The 24,978-nt window shown below is 38.8% G+C and overlaps 2 protein-coding genes across 2 annotated transcripts; one reads left to right on the plus strand and one right to left on the minus strand.

Moving 5' to 3' along the window:
* Positions 1-172: 172 nt before the first annotated feature.
* On the plus strand, positions 173-13,040 carry LOC103720972. The gene is made up of 6 exons (XM_039128799.1): positions 173-863; positions 947-1,158; positions 6,180-6,468; positions 6,549-6,634; positions 6,727-6,818; positions 12,239-13,040. The coding sequence occupies exons 1-6, from the start codon at positions 501-503 to the stop codon at positions 12,481-12,483; spliced, it is 1,287 nt and encodes a 428-aa protein (XP_038984727.1). The 5' UTR covers positions 173-500; the 3' UTR covers positions 12,484-13,040.
* Positions 13,041-15,385: 2,345 nt separating this feature from the next.
* On the minus strand, positions 15,386-24,362 carry LOC103720955. Its single transcript, XM_008810936.4, has 3 exons — positions 24,130-24,362; positions 23,836-24,041; positions 15,386-15,946 (listed from the first exon to the last, which is right to left on the minus strand). Exons 1-3 carry the CDS (start codon positions 24,220-24,222, stop codon positions 15,649-15,651), a joined length of 597 nt encoding a protein of 198 aa, XP_008809158.1. The 5' UTR covers positions 24,223-24,362; the 3' UTR covers positions 15,386-15,648.
* Between the last annotated feature and the right edge of the window lie 616 nt (positions 24,363-24,978).

Consider the following 24,978-nt stretch of genomic DNA (forward strand, 5'->3'; position numbering starts at 1 on the left):
CGCTAATCTCGACTCCAGGATGGCAATCCAGATATCCGGCTGCATATCCAATCTCGTCCACACACGTGTCCGAGATTACCCCCACGTGGCGGTATTTCAATCCTCTGATTGTAAAAATCCAGATTCGGAATCGAAACCCCGGCAATAGAAAACGTATTAATGGTGCTGGCTATCCTAACCGCGTTCCACTTAATTAATCCCAATCCCTAATCCCCTTCCAATTTGATTCCCTTCTTCGTCCCCTTCTTCTCCGTCTCCTTTGATCTCTCTCTCCTTGCGTTTCATATATCGACGCAAAGATCGCAGCTCTTGTGCCCCTTTCTCCGTTTCGTTTCCTCTCTTGAAGTCTCTCGAATTCCCGTCCTTCTCCTTGTTCTGCCGTTTTCCGTTACCAATCCCGCCGGATTTTTCTCCGGCCGCCTCCAATTGGATTCTAGGGTTCAATTGGGATTTCTAGCCGCTAGAATTAGGGTTTCTTTAGTCTTCTAGGGTTTGTACAAATGTTGGGAACGGACTTGCAGTTCGGGCGCGGCCATGGCGAGGATCTGTTCTACAACCCCGTCAGGGCTCGCCGGAGTCGCCACCACCACCAGCAGCACTACCAGCAGGGCCCCGAGAAGTCCCGGAACAGCGCCGCCGCCGGATACTCCCCCGCCCCGCCCCCCGCTCCGAACGACAAGGCCATGGTGGTGGTCCCGGAGTTCCGGGAGCCGGAGAAGCGGGCCAGATTGGAGGAAGAACCGTCGAAGCCGGTGGCTTCGCACGCCTCGTCACCAGCCGCCGCGGCGATAACTTCTCCCTGTAATCTACATCGGTTCTTGGAGTCCACAACTCCATCGGTCCCGGCTCAGTATCTTTCCAAGGTTTGTTCGTTGTAGATTCTTTTTTTAATTTTTGGCATTCTTGGTTCAATCTTGGGGGTTATTTAGGTCTGATTGGTTTTCAGATGAGGATGAGGGGTTGGAGGACTTGCGATGTGGAGTTCAGGCCGTATTTTGCTTTGGGGGATCTCTGGGAGTCTTTCAAGGAGTGGAGCGCGTATGGTGCCGGTGTTCCTCTGGTTCTGAATGGCAGTGATAGCGTTGTTCAGTATTATGTGCCGTATTTGTCAGGCATTCAGTTATACGGTGAATCAAGTACGCCATCCATCAATTCTAGGTATCGAACGTTGCACCAGTTCTGGGTTTTTGAATGTCTTTCAGTTCGACCATGAATAGCAACTTTCTTGCTTCTTTAAATGAATTTATACTGCAGTTTTAATTTGGCTTGTCTGATTGCTTTTCTAGTTTTCTTTCTGTTTTGTCATGGTGCAGTGTTTTTGTGATGTGATGCAGATTCTTGAAATGTCTGCTATTGATATCATGCCTCGCCCAATTAGTTTTTCCTTTGATAGGAGGAAAATCTGTGTTGATTGGATTGAAGCAATTAGGGTGCTAAACGCTATTGATTGGTGCTTTGCAGCTGTTGTTTTTGCCTTCATTTTTTAAAAGCTTCCATTATCTAACATTACTTGTATTCTTTGCTTATTTTGAAGAGGTTTTCAGTGCTTAGAAATGTTTGTGATGGTGGGTGCAGGTTATTCTATAGCTGATTTATATTTTTGAAGTTTTTAATGCTAGGAGACAATTTACATCCTTTCAAACACATTTTTGTTTTTTCATTCATCATGCAGAACTTGTACTGGGATTCATGGAAGAAAGAAGTTTATTTACATACCTGACATTCTTGGATCTGTTTTTTTGTGGAAAGGAGTGGTGGTAGTGCTTCATCATTAATGTTTTCTCATGTTTCTTTTGGATTAGCAATATACCATCTTCTTATATGCCATAGGTAAATATTTATGACACTCTTCTTTTAAAATGTCAGATTGTTGTACAGTCATTGAGTATGCTGAGGTGGCATATTATACAGCTGGCATGGATTAGAAATATACTTTGGAACCGATTAACTACCAGACCTTTATAATATTTCATATATGAAATTTTTGTAGCTTAAGGGCCTGTTTCGATAATCATGTGCAATCCAGCAGGATTCAGGGGACCACAGGCTAGGCATGCTGATATTCACAGAATTAATAGGAATACCTTCGAAGTGGGCTAGCTTGAATCCCATAGGGAGGAAAAAAGAGACCTCATGAGCTCTCTTTTTTTTCTCCCTGTGGGAATAGGCTGGGAGAGATTCGATTGACATAGGCCAGGCCAGGCCTCATATTCTGTGATATTAGAAATCATATTTCCAATCTTGAGGATCCAGCAGGATTATTCAAGCAAGCTATGAGGAGGAAGAAACACATCTCTGCAGGGAAGGGAATCAGATTTGTAGATTTTTCTGAACTAGATTAAACCTATAGTTAAATGAATTTTAATGATAAAGATTTTATGGAGGAAAAGTAATTATATGAATGCAAGTAGTTGACTGTAAAGTTCCATTTCCATACTTTGAGTATAACTTCTTTGCCAAGATATTTACATATGGAATTTGCCTCATGGCCAAGATAAAATTACATAAAAATGTATAGGTATTTTTGTCTGCTTACCATTGGCCCCACATGAAAAAGGAATTAAAAGAATAACAAGAAAGGGGTGGCCTCTTGCCCCTGATGACGCCTAAAGGCTTACATCTGCATTGTTTTGTTGTTATTTTGCCCAGTCCTCTTTTTAATGCTAAGTGAGCTGAATTCTCAAATACAGGGGTTCACCATTCAAGGCCTCTGTTCAAAGTGATTGGTTTCCATTTTGTTAGAGTTCGTTGTTGGAATTCTTCACATATCGGAATTTTGCATGTTAGTTATGGATAAGATAAGTCATGTCTGGCCCATGAGATAAAATATGTTGACCTCTATTTAGTTAGTACTTAAAATGACAGATCACCCCAACAAAGACAAAAAATTGACCCCTAATTGTTTAAATTGAAGCCATAATTAGATCCCAGAATTGCTCCATGTTCCTGCACTGGTTCTCTTTGCTTTCATCCATTATCTTTGACCTGATTCATACTACTTCCATTGGATTAATGAATTGGCTTGAACTGTTGAAGATGACCGCCTTGTTCTAATTAATTAACAACTGCAACGGACTATAATGACCTGCAAGAAATTAGAATCAAAGGCCATCATCCATTTCTTTCTTCGTAAGTCATCATCTGGTGATTTTGGACCGGATTTATGTTGATTTGCCATGAAGGAAATTGGACTTTTCTGAGTTGGCTTGAGCTGTATATGAGAATGATCTTCTCTACCTCCCTTCATTTCTCTTAGTTGCAAACTGACTTGTTGCCCCTGGTTGTGGAAAGCATAGGTATTCTTTGCCTATTGGTTTTTTGTAGAATTCTAATTGGCATAAGAGGTCATATGAGGTGCTGTCATTGGGTCAGCTTTATATCAACTAGCTCCCATTGCACATTGCTAATGGAGAACCTCAAAATATGTTATAGTCACATGACACACTTGAGTTTCTTTGCTGAACAAGAAAGGTGTATGTCTGGTTTCATTAGGTTCTTTTGAACAACATCCCTATTAACTTACATAGAACTTTCATTTTGATGAGTATTATGCTTTTTGTATATTAGAGTAAACTCGGTCACCATGTGCTCCACTTCTGTATCTTTTTTCATGAAGGAATGATTGTATTCTTCTCATTCTCCCTTCTTAATTTACAATGTTGCCACTCAACATGTAGGATTAATGCTATCCAAGTGACTCACTTCTCATATAAAAATGATGCCAACTTCAAAATCCTCTTTTCTTCTCTTTTGTCTGTCTTATCTAGTGCTTAGTGGAACTTGTTCCTTGTCCTTATGTTTTAAGCTAAGTATTGGAGGTTCTGCTTGATGTTTTACTAGTAGAATACCATCAAAACTTTTCTTTGATCTATGAAGCCACTTTGTGTTTTTTATCAATAGTTCCTTGCATGAAGCCACTCATCTCTCATCTTGTATGAAAGTTGTTAGACTATCTCATATTGTATTCAAGGCAATTTTTTGCTATACAATCACCCTTTCCCATAATTAGCTTGAAATCTAGCAAATATGCTTCATTAATAGTTCATAGGAATAAGTCTTCTTTAAAGAAAATTAATCTATTTCTCATCCAAAATGTTGACTTATTTCTGTCATGCAATTTCTCCGCATATTTTTGAAGCCCTGTCTAATTTAACTGAAGTAAACTGCATACTTTATACTTCTAACAACTGGTTCCTTGTGATGAAACTGGGACCCATTTGAAGATCTTCTGAATCATGATGAGTATGATCTGCAGAAAGAGGATTCTCTAGCTCTCCCACTTGTTTATTTTATTTGTAGTATACTAGTATATTTTTCACCTCTCTACTTTTAAATCTATATCATACTGACAACAAGCATCAAAATCTTTTTACTCTGCCCTCCATAACTTTATTCATTGATGTGTTATCTTGAAAATTAACTAATAGTAAGTTATGTTTAAATTTGGGAATCTATTTGTTTCTGTAAATGGCTAAGAGAATTATCATATTGCTGGTGATGGTCTCAAAAGCCAGCACATCGAGTGATCTTTTACATATGCTGATTAGGTCAAGAGTTGAATTATTTGGATGACTGGATGCTCCCTTTCTTTTGACGTTAATTGTGGCAATGAATTTTCTTGTTTTCACCTGTTAAAATCAACTGTTTGTCATCTACCTTGCACACAAACACATAATAAGTGAGCTATGAGCTACCTATGAACTAGTTCATGCTGGTGCATGCTGGTCATCACAAAGCCATATTTTCTATAAACCTTAGCATGGTTTTAGGCATCAGACTTTCTCGGCTGGCATATCGACTTGTATGACAGTACCATGACATGCTAGACCTTGACCAGCACAAATGTGGGATTTTTGATAGTTTTGAACAAAATTGACTCAAAATATTCATGTTGTAGTGAAAACCAGAATTATAAGAAACTATAGAAACCTTGTAGATATGGAAAACTTAATGATACAATATAAAGCATTTATTTACTGACTGCTGATTATATTACTATTTTTAACACAGTAGATCAGTAGTCTAAGTCATAATGATAAATACATTGGAATATACTTAGAATTCTTTGAATGAAAAATAAAACATGCTCGAAGGGTAAACATACTGAGTCATGAACAGTTACAAAGAAGTAAGAATATCAAAAATCATATTACATACTATGTGTAACATTGGTTATGTTCTATACTTCAGTCGAGGTGCAAGTGGTTTGATCATAAGCCAGTGTTAGTAAACTGGTCCAGGCAATAACAGTTCAAAATGGAGCCATCCTAGTTCTATGCACAATTATTGTCCATCCAGAGGTTGGCCAAACTGGTGATGTTTCAAGAAAAGAATTTTTTTAAATGAATATCAAATTCACGACATGGACCGAGGGAATGAACAAGTAAATAATTGTTATCTGAACACTTTTAGTCATCTGAGTCTCTTATGTTTTTATATTTTTTGAGAAGTATGTCATGGGCATGCCAGGATAAAAAATGTTTTCTCTGGATATTGTCTTTGTCATGGACATGCCAGGTTAGTGTAATCTCTATTTTCTGTTACACCTTGGGATAGGATATATAACCCTGGTGGAAGCTAAATAGGGTGCTGTAGTGAAAAGTCTTTACCCCCCGTCCCCGCCCCCACCCACCCCCCCCCCCCCCAAAAAAAAAAAAAGTAAAAGAAATTTTGTAATTCTACTAGTTATTTATGTGAACTGACATTTTTTTTATAGATTTGGACAAATTGTACTGTTGATTCAAAAAAAAAAAGAAAAAGTTATTGTAAATAGTCCCTGGGTGCTGATTTTGGTATTGTTGCCAAGGGTACTCTAAATGCTAATGCAATTAGTCCTTGGGACCAGACTTTTAACCTCTGTAGTGGATGCTGAATAGTGTACTATAGTGTGGGTCTCTTCCCAAAATAAAAAATAATTTTATAGTCCTGCTGGCCAAAATCTCAGTGCATGTTACAAGTTATGATCTGACCGTGTCGAATTTTATTCTGGCCCTAAGAAACTTGGGTTCTTTACCTGCTTAATGATCTCTTAACTTTCATGGAACAGCAATATTTATGTTTTCTCTGATGTCATTTCTTTTCTTTTAGAAAAGAGAGAAAAACTATCTGCAATAATTCTTTAAATTACATCCCTGGATGCAGTATATCTAATTTTGTGTCTAATTGGACTCATATACCAGGCGAGCTGGCGAGGAGAGTGATGGTGATTATTATCGAGATTCTAGTAGTGATGGAAGCAGTGATTATGAACATGAAAAAGGCTTGAAGTACTCAAGGGCATGGAGTCCAAACCATCTTACTAGTACCTCCAATTTAAGGATGGATAGGCTGTCTTTGAAAGAGAAACATGTAGCCTCACAAGAAGGATTTTCAAGTGATGATGGTGATTCTGGAAATTCTCAAGGTCGCTTGCTCTTTGAGTTCCTTGAACAGGATCCTCCATACATTCGGGAACCATTGGCTGATAAGGTATGCTCTTTCTCATGTTACTGACCAGTCAAATGTATATTGAACATTGTTGTTGTTGCTGACAGTCTTATTACCTCTAGGTTTCTGTTCTTGCACGATGTTTTCCTGAATTAAAGACACTTAGGAGTTGTGATTTGCTGCCATCTAGTTGGATTTCTGTGGCATGGTGAGATTTGCTTCTTGTTCAACTCATATGCTATCTTTCTTTGGCAATTGGTAGATGCTTGTTGATGTCTTGAAACTTTGGAAATGTTGCAGGTACCCTATATACCGGATACCAACTGGACCAACACTAAGGGATCTGGATGCTTGTTTTCTCACCTTCCATTATCTTTCTACACCAGTGAGAGGTAACTTTTATCTTTGTGAAATGCCAGTGAAGATGCATCTTTGGAGTAATGTATATATTAAGGCTTTGGTATGCTTTGTTTTAACCTTCAAATTTTTAATAAAAAATTAATATTAAGAAGATTATACATGAAGGAGGCCTCTTGAAGCCAGACTCACAAAACACATATAGAAGACATTCCCATTCGAGGCTAACGTGTTCTTGAGATGCACCTGGAAGGAACAAGCTGGGTCCTGTAAGGATTGAGATTTATCTATATTTATAAATTGGCCACCACTGATGTCATGCATGGCTAGACTCGATTTTTTTGTAGTCATAAATAGACTAGCTATCAACAACAAATACAAGCCTACTACTTGTCAAATTGAAGACCTCGTGAGTGAAATAAATATTTCGAAAGGCCTTGTCTAAGGATGTTTTCTCACACTTGGCACCCATCAAGAAACCCCCATTGAATACTTTATGTATGCATTTCAAATGGTTGCTTCACTTCCTAATGCCCTTCAAACATGAAAGCCTTACTGAACCTATGATGTCTCTCTTCCTTTTTATAATAAAAATATAATTACCAAGATATAAACAATAAACATGGGGTTAGTTATATGCTACCACTTTGCTGCTGTTTCCTATTCCTTGGATAAGTCCTCTAAATAGAGTAGTGTTGTTAAATTTATCTTACCAGTTTAACCTATCTCTTAATGAAAATTGATCTTGATGATTGATTTTGCAATGGAATTTTAAGACTGCTTGGTGGTCAAATTTTTAAGAAGAGAGAAAAGGTAACTTTGGCTTCATAATCAAATGAATAAGTGCATAAGGTAAGAGATACTAGTCCCCAAGCTTGTAGTTTATCACGCATGATGAAAGGGCAAAGGTATAATTTTCTATCAGTTTTTTATCATGTCATTCATAAGATCACCAATACACCAAAACAAAACAAAGGATCACTTGCTTATGGAATCCTATTCTGTAGTTGGTAAGATCCTAGCCTACCAATGTTTTCTCCTGTTAGATCTAGTTGATTGTCATGTACATGTAGGTATAGACATATAACTGTAGAAAACGTAACAAAATTAGGAAGCTCTAATATGGAGCAGCCTCTTAAAGTGTACCTTATGGCATTATATGCCCAATTGAGACCATATTTTTCTCCATTAACAATTTGAAATACAATTTGTCCTAACTCATCTTCCTTTGTTTGGAATGTTATTAATTCTCGTTCAGTATTCTTTCTTTAGTTGATTGGGTCCTTCATTTGACGTATAGTTGACTTTCATAATATGCGGAACATGAGAACATGGAAGATACAAAAATATAAGTGGCAAGAAAAAAACTGGGGGAGGGGGGTGGAGGACTCGGCCCTGAAGTCTTGCCATAACATTTATCACATTGATTCACTTTCTCTGCCTAAGTCTCTCCAAGAGAGTGTTCAAAATTTGTCAAATTTAGATTCCGTTGATGATCCGATCGGAGAGAAGGAAGATTTTCTTCAACTCGCTCAACTTGAATCTCTCAAAAGAAAAACTAGAAGAAGATGGAAAAATCTCGAAACTAGAAATTTAAGTCTCTTTTTCTTTCATTGATCCTTAAAAAAACGAGGTACATGGCCTCCCTAACACAATTTGGGTTGGATTTCTCTTTCTGATCTCAGGACTTTTTTCTAAAATAGACATCTATAGTAGAAAAAAATAAAAATTTAGAGGAGGTAGATCTCGACTTCTACATCAACTCTGTCTTCTATCGCTCCGCGGAATTGTCATCGGATAGAGAGCTACGTCTGGTCAAAGTCTTACCCGAAAAGAAAACTTTTGATTTGACCAGCCTGTTTCGGGGCCTAAACGATAAAATTTTGATCCGATTCAACCTTTTAGGAGGTTGGCCCAAAGTTGTAGATCTCGAAAAGATACCCAATGTCAAAAAAAAAAAGGATCATCTCAATCGAGCATCATATGACCAAATTATGACCTCTAGAAATTTGGTCTGTGGCTCGGCTTTCCAATGTGGTAGATCTCGCTCTTGAACTCTGTCCAGCCCCGCTCGTAGTGATCAAAGTAATCCACATCGAGTTTGGTGATCCTCCTGAATCCTCATAGTGGTTAAAGTATTCCATATCGAGCTTGGTGATCCTCTTGGATACTCGTAGTAACCAAAATGATTCACATCGAGTTTGGTGATCCTCCTGAATACTCATAGTGGCCAAAGTAGTTCATATCGAGAACGGTGATCCTCCTAGATCAGTTGATATAGCTTTAAAATATATGAATTTGTTTGCTATATGACCAAGCCATGTAATCTTTGCTTCTTTCTATTAAAGTTGCTTACCTTGATTTGCTAGATCCATTTTTAGATGAAGCAAGGTGATGTTTCTATCATGTGTGAATAATTTGTTGCATAGTTTGTGGATGGATTGTCTTGATTTATCTAGGTCTCAAATGAATGATTTTCTAATCGTCCTTTTGTGGAAATTTCAAATCCTATGACTTACCGATGGTCCTCGTTGGATCTTAAATGGTTAAATCCTAAACACTCTGATCCTATTTGATGTCTAAATGTAAACATAAATGCATCAATGTTGAGGAATCTTTATATCTTCTCGTCATCTCTATGGATTGCCCATCTTGGTGCTCCAATCTTTGCAGTGTTGCTCAGATTCATTCTCTCTTATACCTCCTTTCATGCTAAAAAAGAATTCATCCACATATAGAAACAGATATCCTGAGCATCAAGGCTCGTCGAACCGATACCATAGGGGGGTACTGATTGGAGACCGATTCGACATGGTATAGTTCCATACTATGCCATTCCAGGGTGAATCGATAGGGAGAGCCAGAGAGGGAGGAGGAGAGGGAGAGGGAGGGGAGGAGGGGGAAAAGGAGAGGGAGGGAGGGTGAGGGAAATCCTAACCCGACCTCGAGAGAAAGAGAGAGAGTGCGAGAGAGAGTGAGAGAGGCATTTAGGGGGGGGGGTGTCGTGTTGCTTGTGAGCGAGGGGCGTGGGGGGCACTCTCAAGAGAGTTCTAGGCTGAAGGAGACGCACTCGCTCAATTTTTCCGAGCCGGGAAGGGCGCTCTCTCATTTTATTTGAGCACGGAAGCCAAAACGAAATAAATGGCTGAACCATGCCGGTCCCCGACCGGTTCAGTTCAATACACCTTGAATCGGCCAATGCGGCACGGTTCGGCGAACTTTGCTGAGCATGCTCCCCTGATCAATTCGCTGGTCCACCATAGGATGGTTCAAATCTGACCCCGGATTCGGTTCAGTACACCCTGAATCGGCCAATGCAGCACAGTTCAGCGAACTTTGCTGAGCATGCTCCCCCAATCAATTTGCTGGTCCACCATAGGATGGTTCAAATCTGACCCCGGATCATATTTTCAAAAGAAGGAAAGAATATCATTTCACTAGATCAGAGAGGTTCACTCTTTCAAAAGATGGTGCATCCAAGGCATGAACATAATGTGTATATGAGAGAAAATATTAAAAAATCAGCAAATTTTTGTTATCAAATGGATTACCTTGCCTGTTTTTAAACTTCCATGGCTTTCCTTTGCTGTCCAAACTATTCTAGTCTTGGAAAAGATACTGTCATATCTAGGTTTTATGGGGCCTTTAACTTAAAATGAAAAAGGATAGTAAAGAATCTTCTCATATGGGTGGCCACTTAAAATTGATCTCTGCAGTAGAAAGCCAGTGTTACTGAAAGCTGAAAGCCATTCAATTTTCTTTTTTCTTTTCCAAACATACCTTCTTACCCAAAATTTATCCAGGAATTTTTGTCCTTTTAAGAGGAAAGAACTAGGTAAATTACAAGAACTTGATGCCATAACTAGAATCACATCTCTCAATATGGTAACTTGGGGATATACTTAATCTCTCACCTGCTGTTTAATTTTCTCTACTGTTTTTGGATGTTACACCTTTTTTATTAGTAAGACCATTTTGGTCATCACATCTTCAAAGGTTCCTTCATGGAAGACCTGAATTTTAAGGTGGTTTATGTAATTTCAATTTATGGTTCATGGAAGCACACTCTTTATGCTTTTAATATGTAGTGTTGGGAAGCACAAGTTAATCTAACTCCAAGCACTGGATTGATCTCTTGCATGGCAGTAAATTATTTTGACACCACCCTGGTTGTTAGGTCTACATAACCAGGGAACAAAGAATTCTAAAGCTGTTATTATCTGGAATCCACATTATCTTGACAACCATGTACAGAAATGTTGTTGCAAATAATAAATAGTGGTTATTAGAAATTTAAAAGTGAATGGATGAGCACAAATTTGGGTAACGTGTTGGATCTTGTATTCATTTTTTCTCATAATCTGTTAACCAGAAACAGGGTCTTAATCCAGCCTATTCAAATTTATAAGTTTCACCATGAATTTGGATCTTTTATTGTGAAAATTAAATGCTTTACGTTCAGAATAATTTATCCGAGAATTTATTGTGGCTCCCTGTATCTGGGATTTTGAGTTTATGCTTAGGTTCAGTATGGTTCCCTGTGTTCTCTTTGCTCTTCTGACACAGACAGGTTGAGTAGATCCCTTTTTTTTGTCCATGAATCCCAAATCTTTCTGCATATTTTCTTTTTGTTCCAACATATTATATATGCAGACAGGATTCACTTCTTGCATCATAGAAAGTTTGACACATGCGTGCACACGCACGTACACAGATAGATAGAGAGAGAGAGAGAGAGAGCTGACATGACAAGTTGATTCTCCAACACTAGAAAAGTTACAAAAGGTGTATATAGAAAATTATATAGCCATTGCATGGTCTAATGCCATTAATGCAGTAGAGCCATACATATAATTCTTTCTTGTTATTTTTAGGAAATGGGAGGTTATAAGAGAACCCTTCCAGATTTCACTTAGAGTACATGCATATCATAAAGTATCCTATATAATTTGTGGGAAATAAGATGCAGACACATCAATATCTCTATAAATGACTTCTGCAGAAGATCCTCATTTTCTTTCACTCTAAAGAATTTTCATCAAGTGGAACTTATTTCTTTGGTGGTTTATTAGTAGCTTTTTTTATCAGTTAATATGACAAGTTACTTTTTCAGGAAAAGACGTGGATAAGGGTGCCTTTGAATGTATTATCATATTTGCACCATCATTTGAAATTTCACAAAAAAAAAATGGTGGTTGGGGGACCTGCATCATCCAGTTATTTCTAATCGTGAACTTCTGTTTCTTCCTTGAGTAGCCACACAACCACAGGCTTGGCAATAATTAAAAGGACGAAAGAAAAGAAAATTGGAAACTAACTAGCTCTTTTCAAGGGGAGGCACATTGATTAGACTTGTTAGCTGAGCTTTGGTCATCTTTCTGAGTTTAAATGCATCTTATTTTTCTGTTAATTTGTATGCTTATATTATTTGTTCATTTGTCCTCTACCTTTGCAGGTGCTGGTAGTGCCCCTGGTCCTGTAATTACCTATCCTCGGGGGGTTGAGGGTGTTCCGAAGATCTCTCTTCCTATTTTTGGTCTAGCCTCTTACAAGTTCAAAAGTACCATATGGACTCCTAGTGGAGGTGAGAGGCAACTTGTAAACTCCCTGCTGCAAGCAGCTGATGACTGGCTGCGTCAATACCATGTTGATCACCCGGATTACCGGTTCTTTGCTTCACATGGTGTATGCCGGAGATAAAACTTGCGGAGTACTTCTAATTTCCCTTTAAATTTCATTAGGAACCAGCTAATCGTGGAAGGTAGGATGGTTACTCATCTTGCAGGCCCATCATTATTTTAGTAGGCCTTTGCATTTGTGTCTCGTTCGGTCATTACAGAAGTAGAATGGAAGGACATCTGATATAAAATAGAGGGGAAAAAAAAGCAAAATAAAAGGAAGGAAATGGGAATTAAGATCTCATATGATGGAAAAGTTTCCCCCAAAAAAAAGGACTTTTTACGTGAAACGGATTGAAACCTGAAGAAAAATTGGTGGAAGGAAGGTGCGTCATTTACAGAATCTGATGGGATATGATGGATGATGGCAGAAAAGGGGTGGAAGTTTGTGTGGTTCTTTTGCACAGATACCCAAATAAATGGACGCGAGTTTTTTTGTATGTCCTGATAAGTCAGCAACCTGTGCCTAAATTAACATTGTTGGCATATCTAATGATGCCCCTCTGTTCTCCATCTCAATTTGACTTTGTTTGTAGTATGATGATAACTTTTAAATGCATTAAAAACTAGATTTAGATATCTGTTTTTGTAAACTCAAGTTGCTTTTTCTTTATCATCTCTGTTTGAGTGGCATGCCTGCCATGTAGAGTAATAATAATAGTGGTGTGAGAACGCTGCTCTCGAGCATTGTTTCTTCCAGGTTTACAGTATTGGCTGGTGTAAAATATCGATTGGGTGTCAAATTCCCCGAGTAAACTGCATTTGGACATAAGCGTCATTGCTCGGAAGTTCTTGCATGTCCTTGCCCAGCAAGAAAGTTCCCAAGTCCTGTTGGGATCTGGTTCTTGAACCTGTACAGGCAAATTGTTGCGTTAACTTGTAAGTCCTTTTGCGGTCTGATCTCTAAACAGGTACAGGCAAAGTTGTTACATGCATTTGCTAGTGCTGATTCGACCCCATCCCCAAATAGAGAAACGTGATTACATGAGAGTTATCTGCCGTCGTGACATTGCTTGTATTTCTTTTTACTCTTTTTTGTTTTTATTATTTATGGTTTTTGATATCATCGTTTCACATTGTTTGCGGGGAAGGCCATGGAAAGTAGCACCGTTGACAGATCTATCTGGTTATGTCGAGCGTTACCAGATAAGAAGACCTCAATATAGGTTCACATTGGTGAGCTTTACGCATGTACCCGAAACGTGAACCCCAATTGTGTGAGAACCCATGCGCAACAAGCACCGTTGCGGCGAGTTCGCATCCTGTTTCGCCTCTAAAAAATGGGCCTATATGAGGTGCACGACGCCGTTCGTTAGAAGTGTGAGAGGAATCATGTTCAACCCTCGTGAAACTTGTTGGTGTTCCTTATGAAGGCATGAGAATGGATGCGAGTCCATGATTCCCATCCGTTATCAGATGCAGTCAAAGCCATGCAGTAAAATATTGCCCACGTTAGTCGTCAGGAGCCAAGGTCGCCCGTCAGGTGAGTCAAGGGGACTCTCGCACTGATGCCATCGATTTCAACGGATAAGCTTGAAGGGGAGATGAGTTATTATTAAACGAGAAGTCAGAGTTCTTCTGGACAGCGCAGGCACTGACGGCCATCAAAATACCCCGGTGGTATGGCTGAGACTTGCTAGTAAGATACTGAACGCGCCGTTACATGTGGACCAGCAGGACCATGGGGACAAGAACAAATATATTGTTCGGAGAGCATCTCCTACCAACCTGGACTGAGGCACTAGTCTCGAAAAAATTTCAGTTTTCTTGCATTTGGAGAAGGGATGGACTGTGATTCAATTCGTAATTATCATCTTTACCATGAGATGCTTGCTCCCATTTCAGTAGACTTGTGTGGAGAAAAATGTATGACCCTAAGAAGGCCCCAGGCTTTATTCAAGAAATTGGGTATTAGCAACAGTCTATATGGCGACTGTCAGATTCTATCGTTTTCTTATGGTACAATAGTTTCTATAATTAGCAATAGTTTCTATTGGTTTTTACTGGACTCATCATGCATGATAGTTGATTCGTTACTGCTCTACAAAAGAAACAAGTTTTCTCGCAGATAGGAGGAATTCTCAGCTTTGCCTGATTTCATCTCTCTTATATATATATATATATATATATATATATATATATATATATATATATATATATATATATATATATATATATATATATATAAGAAATGCCTGATGTGGCCGTTGAATGCTGACATCTGAAGCCATCTCACTTTCCATGATATAGAGCGCAGCTTATGCTTGGTTCAAATTCATCGCTCGATTAATAAACATGGAATTTATTTTGATGACATGACCCTATTGGAGGAAGATTCTTACATTCTCTTGGCGGATATTACTCAACGAAGGGAACCTGGAGATTTGGGCATTCATATGTTGATTTTAGAGCGCAGGCCTTAGCCATGATACTGATGTATTCAGTGACCCTAACTCTTTGTCGGTTTAAATGATTTGTCTGACGGTGTATGCCGGCTAGGACAGGTTCTACAGAATTGGAGGATTATTTTTAGGACATTCTGCTGAAGCCGCAAGATAGACTCAACTGGGAAGTCAAAAATAGCATGAGCACTTATATTTTTGTGGGAGGTACAAATTTCCCAAGTTCCCCCTACTTAATTAGCTAATGCCCCGTAAAGATATTTGGATCAAATGCTGTTGGCTGAAAGGGGTTCCAACCTGGGGATTTAAACCATTTTATGATGTGGATTGCCTACAGCAGTATTGACGATGACAGACGCTCATCATCCCAATTACAATAATCTTAAAACCAGTGCCAGTATTCATGCTTGTTTCCACCCACATGTAAGAAGTGCGGATGACCTGAAGGTCGAGTCAAAAAATGACACTGAATTATGTCAAGAGTCACAAGCAGCAAACTTGATCGCATGGCACAACCTTTAATTATGATGCTAATCCACTCATTAAGATGGATGGAATTCACATAAAACTGGCAAGACAGGACCCCAGATGAAATTAGTAGTGGCCAACCGCTATCGTTCTTTCATAAGAACAACATGATCCTCAGAAAGATATATTACTGTATGAGACTTTTTCCAGGGTTGTCCCCCTGGTTGCTGTTTTACCAGCATTAACTTCATAATCTTAACAGCAAAAGAAACTCTCATATCGTTATAAGAAAACAGAATTATACAACCAGAACCTCTTTAAGTCTTGGGCACTCCAGCCTCACCTTTATCTGGACCATACTCTGCCATTCCCACGCCACCCTCATTTTGGTGCCTCACCCATCCTCCAGTGTCAGCCTTCGAGTAGCTCCAATAAAATAAGAGCGACGCCACCATGGAAACCAGAATCAATGCAGCTGCCGCTGCAAAGACCCCTTTCCGCAATGCTGCACATGATGACAAGTCTCGCTTCGCGTAGTAGCCCAGATACTTCGTGTGGTATGCATTCCTAGCTGACCCTGCCAACAGGCATGCTTCCGCCACCGCAAAACTCAACCTGGAGATCGGAACAAACATAATAAATTGATCTATTTTGGGTGTCACGGGTCACATCACTGAATGGAATTTTCATGTTGCAGTTCCTACTGTTTATAACAGTCATTACAGATATTTCCCCTATGCAAGGTCTCTCAGTCAGTTTTCAGCATTTGTGTTCATTTTATTTTTGATCATCGTGCATCTTTCTCGGCAACATGCCAAGGTCCCCTATAGGATTTGAATCAAAACTACCACGAGTAGGGTAGGATGCCATCCGCCATACTAGTTTGGGATCACTGTCACACAAATGGTATTTCTAGGACAAGAACTAATTGATAAAATGCCCTTTCAGCAGTGTCCACCGAACCATCTCAAACGGGCATATCGAACCGAACCAGTTAGAAACCAGAGCCACCCAAAACGAAAAAGGGTTAGAGTTGGTTAGATCTAGTCCAAACTAAAGCTAAACCGACCAATTCCACCTGGTTTCAGATGATTCTAACCGGGCTCGTCTGGGCCGAATTGGGCCTTTTTACAAAACTCCAGACTCCCCACATTCAATCTCTCTCTCTCTCTCTCTCTCTCTCTCCCTCCCTCCCTCCCTCCAAATCCCCTCATCTTTTGATGACGATGCCATGGGAGACCTAGCTTATGGCGCCAGCCCCGATTGATGATCTCTAGCCCGACCTTGATCCATAACCTTCGAGTCCTAATCGACAAGCTTTGAACCGATTGATGAGTTTCGACCCCCAATTAACAAGCTCCAACCCTAAATTAACAAGCTCCGACCTTTAATTGACGACCTCGACCTCAATCGACAACCACCAGTCCCGATCGACAACCTCCGGCACCCGATGGATGACCTCCGGCACCCAATCGACGACCTCCAACCCTTGATCGACAATCTTCAAGCCTGATAGATGATCTTTGGCCCTCAATCCACCTCCCCTTCTCTCTCCACCTTTTCTTCTCTCTCGCTTGCTCGTCTCCGCTCACCGGCACCTAATTAGCACCGGCATGTATACTATGTTGGCAGGATATAATACCATATCGTACCAGCCCGGTATCTAATCGGTACAAGTCATGGTACCGGTTTTGTAAACCTTGCATTTTAGAATCTCATTACTAATTTGATATGGCATATGTATAACAAAAAAGAGAAATCTCAATCATTTGGAAAATGCTAGGCCAATTTCAGTATTCATAGATTAGCATCTGACTACCAAGGCTAGCTGCTAGCACAAAAAAGAGATAATATGAGAATATACATCCTAAGAACAGATACATTACACAGTTAACTACCATACTAATAGGTATACACTCTTGTGAATGGCTTGTCAGATGAAAATATATCAAAATTCATTAATTTAATCAGAAATCGAAATGTCCTTATACTATTTTTCTGATAAATTTTTCAATACACTAATAGATATCGCAATCTTCTTTCTAAAAGTTGGTTCTGGTTAGTTAGCAAAATGATCAGAGAACAGGTTAAAAATACATATATCCCTGAAGATATGGTTAATGCATGCATTTTGTAAATTTTAATCAACGTCATCAAGTTTGTCTGATGTTGCAAGACTTATTTTGTTATTTTTACATCATAAACAGATATAGAATAGACTGAAAAAGCTAATGATGCTGCAGGCAAGCAACAATACAGCAGGCATATCCCATTCAGAGTTGAAAGAGCTCTTAATCCTCAAAGTCATCAAGACCTAGTAGGCTAGTAGGCTTAACCGCTTAAGTAATAAAGATAACGTACAGCTTCAACAGCTGGGGATTTAATGTGGGAAACACTAAAATATGCTCACCACAAAATAAGCAAATTAAAACAACAGAAAGAAATAAATGTGGTTGCATCCGACCCATAAAATGAATTCTAGAAATTTTGAATAGAATATTATTTGGTAAGCCGACTAAACATATAGATGGCAAAATAACTTAGCCAAATCTTCAAAGTGTTACTTATTGCATATCTGTCATTCAGTTTGGCGTTTTCTTTTATCTCAAGAAAACTAATTTTATTGGAAAAAGGAGACATTTACAGGGTAACCATGATCTGGAAAAGTATCGCATTAAGAAGCAAGAAGTAGAAGTTTGTACCAAAACCATAGGATCTAAGAACTTATTACTACAAAGATCAGCTCAACACAAGGTCCATGGCACGAGATGCTTCGTTGCAGGAACATTTTACTTTCAGCAATGCACCCTCAACCATCTCTTGGAATTTGTCACCAATTCAATCCCCAAAAATGGATAATTCAAGCAATCCTACTGCTTATGCCAATAGCTAGTGCTAAACAACTATAACTAAATCAATTTTTTAAAACTTCCTAAATCCACATCAACGTTACCCCATAAATGGATCTATATAAAAATAAATATATTTAATGAGTATGACTAAATTATGATTTATCAAGTATACCCAGTGTGTTTTATCAAGTATACTAAAACTTTGTTCAGATGACTCTTAAAAGATCTCATTATGTGCCAGAAAAATAAGATCTCATTATCTTTTTAGGAGCTCTGCCTCCTTGATCTTTTGTGAGAATCAACATTTACTCCATCGTTAAGATAGTTTTATATGCAAGTTCAAACATAAACAAGACCAATCATGAATCTTGTATGTCTAAAGCATGACCTTGTATAAATTTCAGATCTCAGTACTCTATGTAGACTTGTTTTAGTTGTATTAAATTTTAGAGAATCCATGAACTATGAGTCTTCCATTAGTTTGTATATTTTCTTCAATAAACCCATGAACTAAATAATTTCGAGACGTTTTAATGTGTCACAAACATGAAAAAGGATCACAAGGATCTCCTTATAAATAGCACCCTTTGGCATGCACACCAGCAGACCAAGCTGGCCTATCATATCATGGAGGTGAACCAGCCAGAACTTGCGCACTATTAAGATGAACATATGTCCTTATGAAAGTGCAGCCAGCTAGCCTGCCTGGTACTTCTCAAGGAATCTTAAACCACTTCAACTATAAATAGATTATGTCTTTGTCTCTTTAAGCAACTGATTCATACTCAAAGACAGATGACCAGAATCTTAAGTTAAAGGACAAGACTATGGAAAATCAAAATCATCAAGATGCATTACCAATCCAGTTTACTACTAGAGTGCCTCTTAGCCATGAAAAAGCCAAGACTAACATTCCGAGGCTCTTTTAGTCTTGAACATAAAAGATGTGAATACTATTCTATGCACGAGGGCTTCACAAAGGAAAGGCAAAGACAACAATAAAAGAGGAAACAAAAGAAGCAATTCAACAGAAAATGACCTTGTTATTACATTTACACGTCACCATTTTATAGATTGTTGGAATAAGTGCAACCATAAGTAGGGGAAAAAACACCTTGTATCAATTCAAGTTGATGGAAAATCAACATAATGATTTGCAAGATCTATTAGATGATTAAGCATAAAGCTCAATACCAAACAATTGTTATTGTCATATTTAGACAATGCATCATTCCAGATCAGTCATGTTGTATAAATGCAAACTTTTTGAGACTTGTCGCACTTCATGCTTCAGTGAGAGGCATTTTTGACATGCCTTTATTCTCATACATTTACATTAAGCGAGACACAAAGCAAACCAAGGTCCGGCGAACCGGTACTAGGACCCATACCAGTCGGCAAGTGGGTCAGTACAGTACCGATTCGGTATCGTACCGACACACAGTACACTTGGGCATGCCAGTTCATTTTTTTAAGTTTTTCAAGTTTAATTAATTGATAATCAATCTTTTCATCTTTTTCAATAATTTTAAGTATAATTTAATTTTTTATATTTTTTTATGTTTCTATTATTTCGATTTAATCTAAATGATGTATCTTATTGTTTTAAAGTGATACAAAACATAAAATGATTAGTGAAATGTTGGATGCTACAAAAAGCAAAATGAAATATCTTAAAATCAACTAGTGAGATGAAAAATATAAAATAATACAATCAATTATATATATTTAAAGTACAACGTGCATACCGATATCTAAAATTCTATCACGTGGCGATGCCTCTCGTAAATATTCGGATCATTAACATAGTCCGGAGGCACATCTACCCACCCCTGTAACCAAACAGCTTTGTAGTCTTGTATGTTAATTACATAAAAAATGTGCTCTGGATTATAAGCACTCTCGGACCTCTCGCTGAAGCTCTGGCTCTGAGATATACTATGGCTCATAATACATCTGTGAAGAGGCCTATCCGATTAAGTCGGCAACAAAATTCAACCCGTAAGATGCTCTAGGCCGCGTAAGATGGTAGCCATCGGAAGACGATGTCTTAGAGGCACCATATTCATATCTGTATCCGCATGACTCATAGGTTGTCTATGGCTACGAATAATAGGATACAATATACGACTTAAAATCTGATACATTTATGAATTCTACTCCATGTGCAAGGTCATCTACAGCTGCATTATGTCCTCTTGAATGGCCTTGAGAAGCTCGTTTTCTATATACAATCGTATCCTCGAGGTATCTACCGGATCGTGCACTGTGGTCTCTATCTTGTGTAGTATGCATAAATTGAAACTCAGGTAAATTGAAGACTACTCTGCAGCTGTCTCATAAACAGTAGTCTCATATCCTCCACTTTCTCTCTAGTCAGCAGATCTATGACCACCAGAATTGCTGCTCCTGATCTCTAAATCTGAGTGAACTAGCTCCTCCCCCACACTCTCCATGGGGATTGCAAGTGCCTTTTTTTTTTTTTTTACTAAATAGCTGCATGCTTATCTTTCGTGCCACTCTCTACCTGCTTACCCTTCGTGCTCCTCTCTGCCTGCTTACCCTTCGTGCTCCTCTCTGCCTGCTTACTCTTCATGCCCTCTGCTTGTTATGAATAAGAGCGAAGGAGGACCAGTGGCTAGTCACTTAAGATTTTTCACAGACAAACCAAAATAAATCCACCATTCAACTGCACAAATATTGAAGAAAATTACATAGATAGTATCATATTAATAACCACTAACGCCAAGTAAATGTCCTTTTAATATGTAATATACCTGGATTCATACTTTTCTTACGACAGTTGCTGAGACTCTAAAGCCCTTAGTGCCCTCTCTAAATATTTTGGTCTATAAAAAAAATAGTATTGTAATATATTAATAATTGAAGATATCAATTAACTTACACATGTCACTTAAATTAACTTACCTTTTCCAAACATAGGATCACAACTTTTGGCTCAGACTCCATGTCATAAATCACATTACACAAAGCGACCAAAAGAACTGAAACCTCGAGTTCAAATAATATGTTGTAGATAGAGTTCCTTATTATCTTAGTAAAATTATACAAGTATAGGAGCAGTCTAATTTTTAATATTCTACTTACTTTACAGATGCAAGTCCCTACCCATCGGGTAGTCCCACCGCTGCTCAATGATGTCGATGTACTCTTAGGCATCGTTGAATCTGCCTACTTGATCTGAATCTTTACCCTCTCTATCATACAATACAACAAGCCCATCTAGGGGTATCTTTCGTTGTCTACGGCCTGAAGCACTTCGTACAATGATTTGATAGCATTCACATCTTCTCGGCATGCTGCCAGAATTTTGCCTCATCACCAAGTCCTCGACAGTGCTCTCTCTAGTGCCAACCCTCGCAAATATACATTTCTACCACTCGGAGCTGACAAATATCAGATGTAGGGTTGCTTTCCTCTCAAGAAAGCTATCAAATACAACATACTTGGTAGCAAACCATGTCACTCCTAGTCTCTAGATCTCTCTCCCTGCATACCTCCTCATTAATGATGGGGCACATGCATGGTTATAAATATATCTGGTGATGGTTTAGGCTGTCTCAACTGTCTGTTGCATCCTATAAATATCCACTATCTGATATAATGTGCAGCACATCGGGTCCAAAAAATATATAGTCGCTGCTCCATCAAGATCTCCCCAGCAGCCTTTTATTGTGGTCCATTATCAATGATGACCTGCACGAGCGGTATGATTTTCGCCGTGGTGGGGGGGGAGGGGAGAAGTTCAAAACACAATGAACGTTGGGAAGACCTGAGAAACTTTCTGGCCTTCCCAAAACTTCTCAGGCCTTCCCAGCACCTCATTTTGACAAAAAAAAAGGAAACGTGGAGGGGGGCCGGTTTCGAACCAGCCCGAATTGGTGCGAACCATCTGGTTCACACTGATTTCAATTGGAACCGGCCAGTTCCAAACGATTTTGGCCGATTCGCGACCAGTTCCGACCGGTTCCAGTCCTTTCCGACCAGTTCGAAACCGGCCCCAAATTCAATAGGCAAACCGACCCAATCCCCCCCCCCCCACCCACCTGGATCGGCGTAGTACGGGCCAAACCAGACGGTTTGGTCTGGTTCAGCTGGCCTTGAAGCAAACTTAAATCAGAAACCATATTTATTCCTTTTACGGGAGACATGCACATAAGCGGATTTCGATAAGTGAGTTAACAAAACAATTTAGCAATATCTACCTCCAAAGGTTGTCAATATTTGAGAGAGAGAGAGCATATAGGTAAGCTAAGGTTCATTCATTCATGTCAGTTAACCTTTAGTGTTGCATCCCAATTTTTAATTTTCTTGAAGCCTAGTTAAGTTGTCATTCTTCCTTTCTAGAGAAGTACTAGAAAAGAATCCCACCCTCTGGAGAAAGTATGAGGATTCTTTCAGGATGTTATGCATAAATTTTGAGAAATGTATTCTTCAGATTATTAACTTTTTCATTAAATAAAAATCTTCCACCTTCATTATTTCTAGTACGATTTTCCTTTCAATTAGGTTGAGGATTCACTTCTTACACTTTGTGAAAGCTGATATTTCATAATATCTGATAATTATCTTCAGAAATGGGCTTATTTTGACACCAAATTATAAAATCTGTCCGAAATTTCATGGAAGCTTCTCAACTCAGCTCCCATAGTTGACAAGGAAAAAGCTTGAATGATGATTGGATTTTTCCCATTTCAAAGTTCCTATGTAGTCAGAATATTTAAATAAGATGTAGACCTCAAATTTAAAAATACATGTATGAAACCAGCCAAGCCATAATTATAACTACAACCATCAGACCTTTGTCCAACTATTTGGATCAGCTTCATGAATGATCTCTCACTAAGCATTCCTATATAGGGCTCTCTCAAATATTATATCAAGCTTTTCCATAATTATTGTTGCAACTTTGATTTATCTTACCTAAGGTCTTGAACTCCAACTCCGTAAATATGGATCTTGTATAAATTGATTTATACAAGAGAGGAAGGATCCGACTCTTAGACTGTGACTGCCGCGAGAAGCGATTAAGAGATACTGCTAATCCTAAAAGTCAAGTCCTTTTTCCTGTCATGTCATTGATCTTGCCATATTTTATTCATCTATGCAAGGAACAAACGTTTGTGATCTGGAATCATAATAATCAGATGCAACCAAGTCGCCTTTGTCCAGAGCATCCTAATAACGTGCTAGAACAGTTATATACCCAGCTTTCCCCAACTCATATTGTAGAGATATTCCGAGTGAAATAGTTTGTGTCAATTGATTTTGAAAATCATGCACAATTCACGAAGATAACAATCTTGAAAACTACGTTATTTCCCCTTTTTTCGTTAAAATAAATTAAACGACTACGAGGCAAAGAATCCACTGGCAAGATCTACGACGAAGACACCTTTTTGTTAAGCATTCCCAAGTGTGCTTGTGAGTAGACTCGGAGTCTTCTTCAATTAGAAAAATCAATCAAAAGTAGATTAATGGAGGAAGAGAAGGTATAGAATAATTAGCCACCGTCCGATGTCTCCAATGCTTGTCTCCATCTCCCGGTGACAGCAAGTAATCAAGAAAGGCGATGGAAAATCTAAACGGTAATGTGATCACTTAGCAATAAATCGAAGTGACCGAACTTACCAGGAGAGCGCGAAGGAAGCAACGGCGCAGGCCCTAGGCCCACCGGCAGTGAGCCCCCGGCCGAAGAAGAGGCAGCGGGTGACGGCGCTCACCACCGCCTGGCTCACCAGCAGCATCCCGAACGCCCCCATCCCGTACGCCGTCGACGCGTCCGAGTCGTACTGGCAGTACGTCCGCTCATCATACTCGTCTGGCACCACCCTCCCCTTTATAATAAGAGAATTAAGGAAGAAAAAGTTGGAAACAAAGGGCAAGGGAGATAGAAGAAGGGGAAAAGGGAGTGAGAGAACTCACCGTGCTCCTTCTCATCTCTGCTCCCACGGCGAGGACAAAGGCGAAGAGGTCGAGGAACAAGATCACGACCACCACCGGAATGGAGATCCCCATCACCACTACTGTTCCCCGCTGAGATTATGAGATCCCCTTATACCTTACTCGCTTCTTGGAAATCTTATATTCCAGTCTACCTCTCTACTCTCCAGCGAGCCCTACTTTCCCTTTGTTTCGTTCATCTAACGTCTCTGCCGCTGCTCTTGCTTTTTTTACTCTTTTCTCGTTTACTGCCACCTTTTTGACCGGCGCTGACGATTTTGACATGTATTGGGAGCTAACTATTGTCCGTTTGAATGATTGAGTAATTAAAAAACAAAGCGGCCGAAACAAAAAACAATTAGGCTGACATTATAGAATATTTATATTAAATAATTTTTTTTATTTTATTATATTTTTTCTGATGCCTATTTAAAAAAATAAAAATCAAATAAGAAGAGTGCTACTTTTATTAATGGAGCCTATCAATCTAATAACTAAAAAAAAAACTGCATGCGTCAAAAAAAAAAATTATATATAAAGAAATTCTATCCATATCCTTTTTCCTCCTCATCAAATATTTTCATCTACTCTCTTTCCTATCAAACCATCTATCCTATTCCTATCATGAAATCTTTTTTTTCCTTCCAAATTTCTTTCTCCTCCTCCAAATTTCCCTCTCTTTTCTAATATTTGTACATAAAAATTCACAAAATCTAAGGAATGGTATGTATATAATTTATTATATAAGACAAAGCTAGAAAACTTTGTACTAGTACTGATGAACACTATGTTCTAAAAACTTATATATTAATTTATCTAAAGGTATATATT

Source organism: Phoenix dactylifera, chromosome 8 (genome assembly GCF_009389715.1).
Source record: "Phoenix dactylifera cultivar Barhee BC4 chromosome 8, palm_55x_up_171113_PBpolish2nd_filt_p, whole genome shotgun sequence".
Classification (NCBI taxonomy): Eukaryota; Viridiplantae; Streptophyta; class Magnoliopsida; order Arecales; family Arecaceae; genus Phoenix; species Phoenix dactylifera.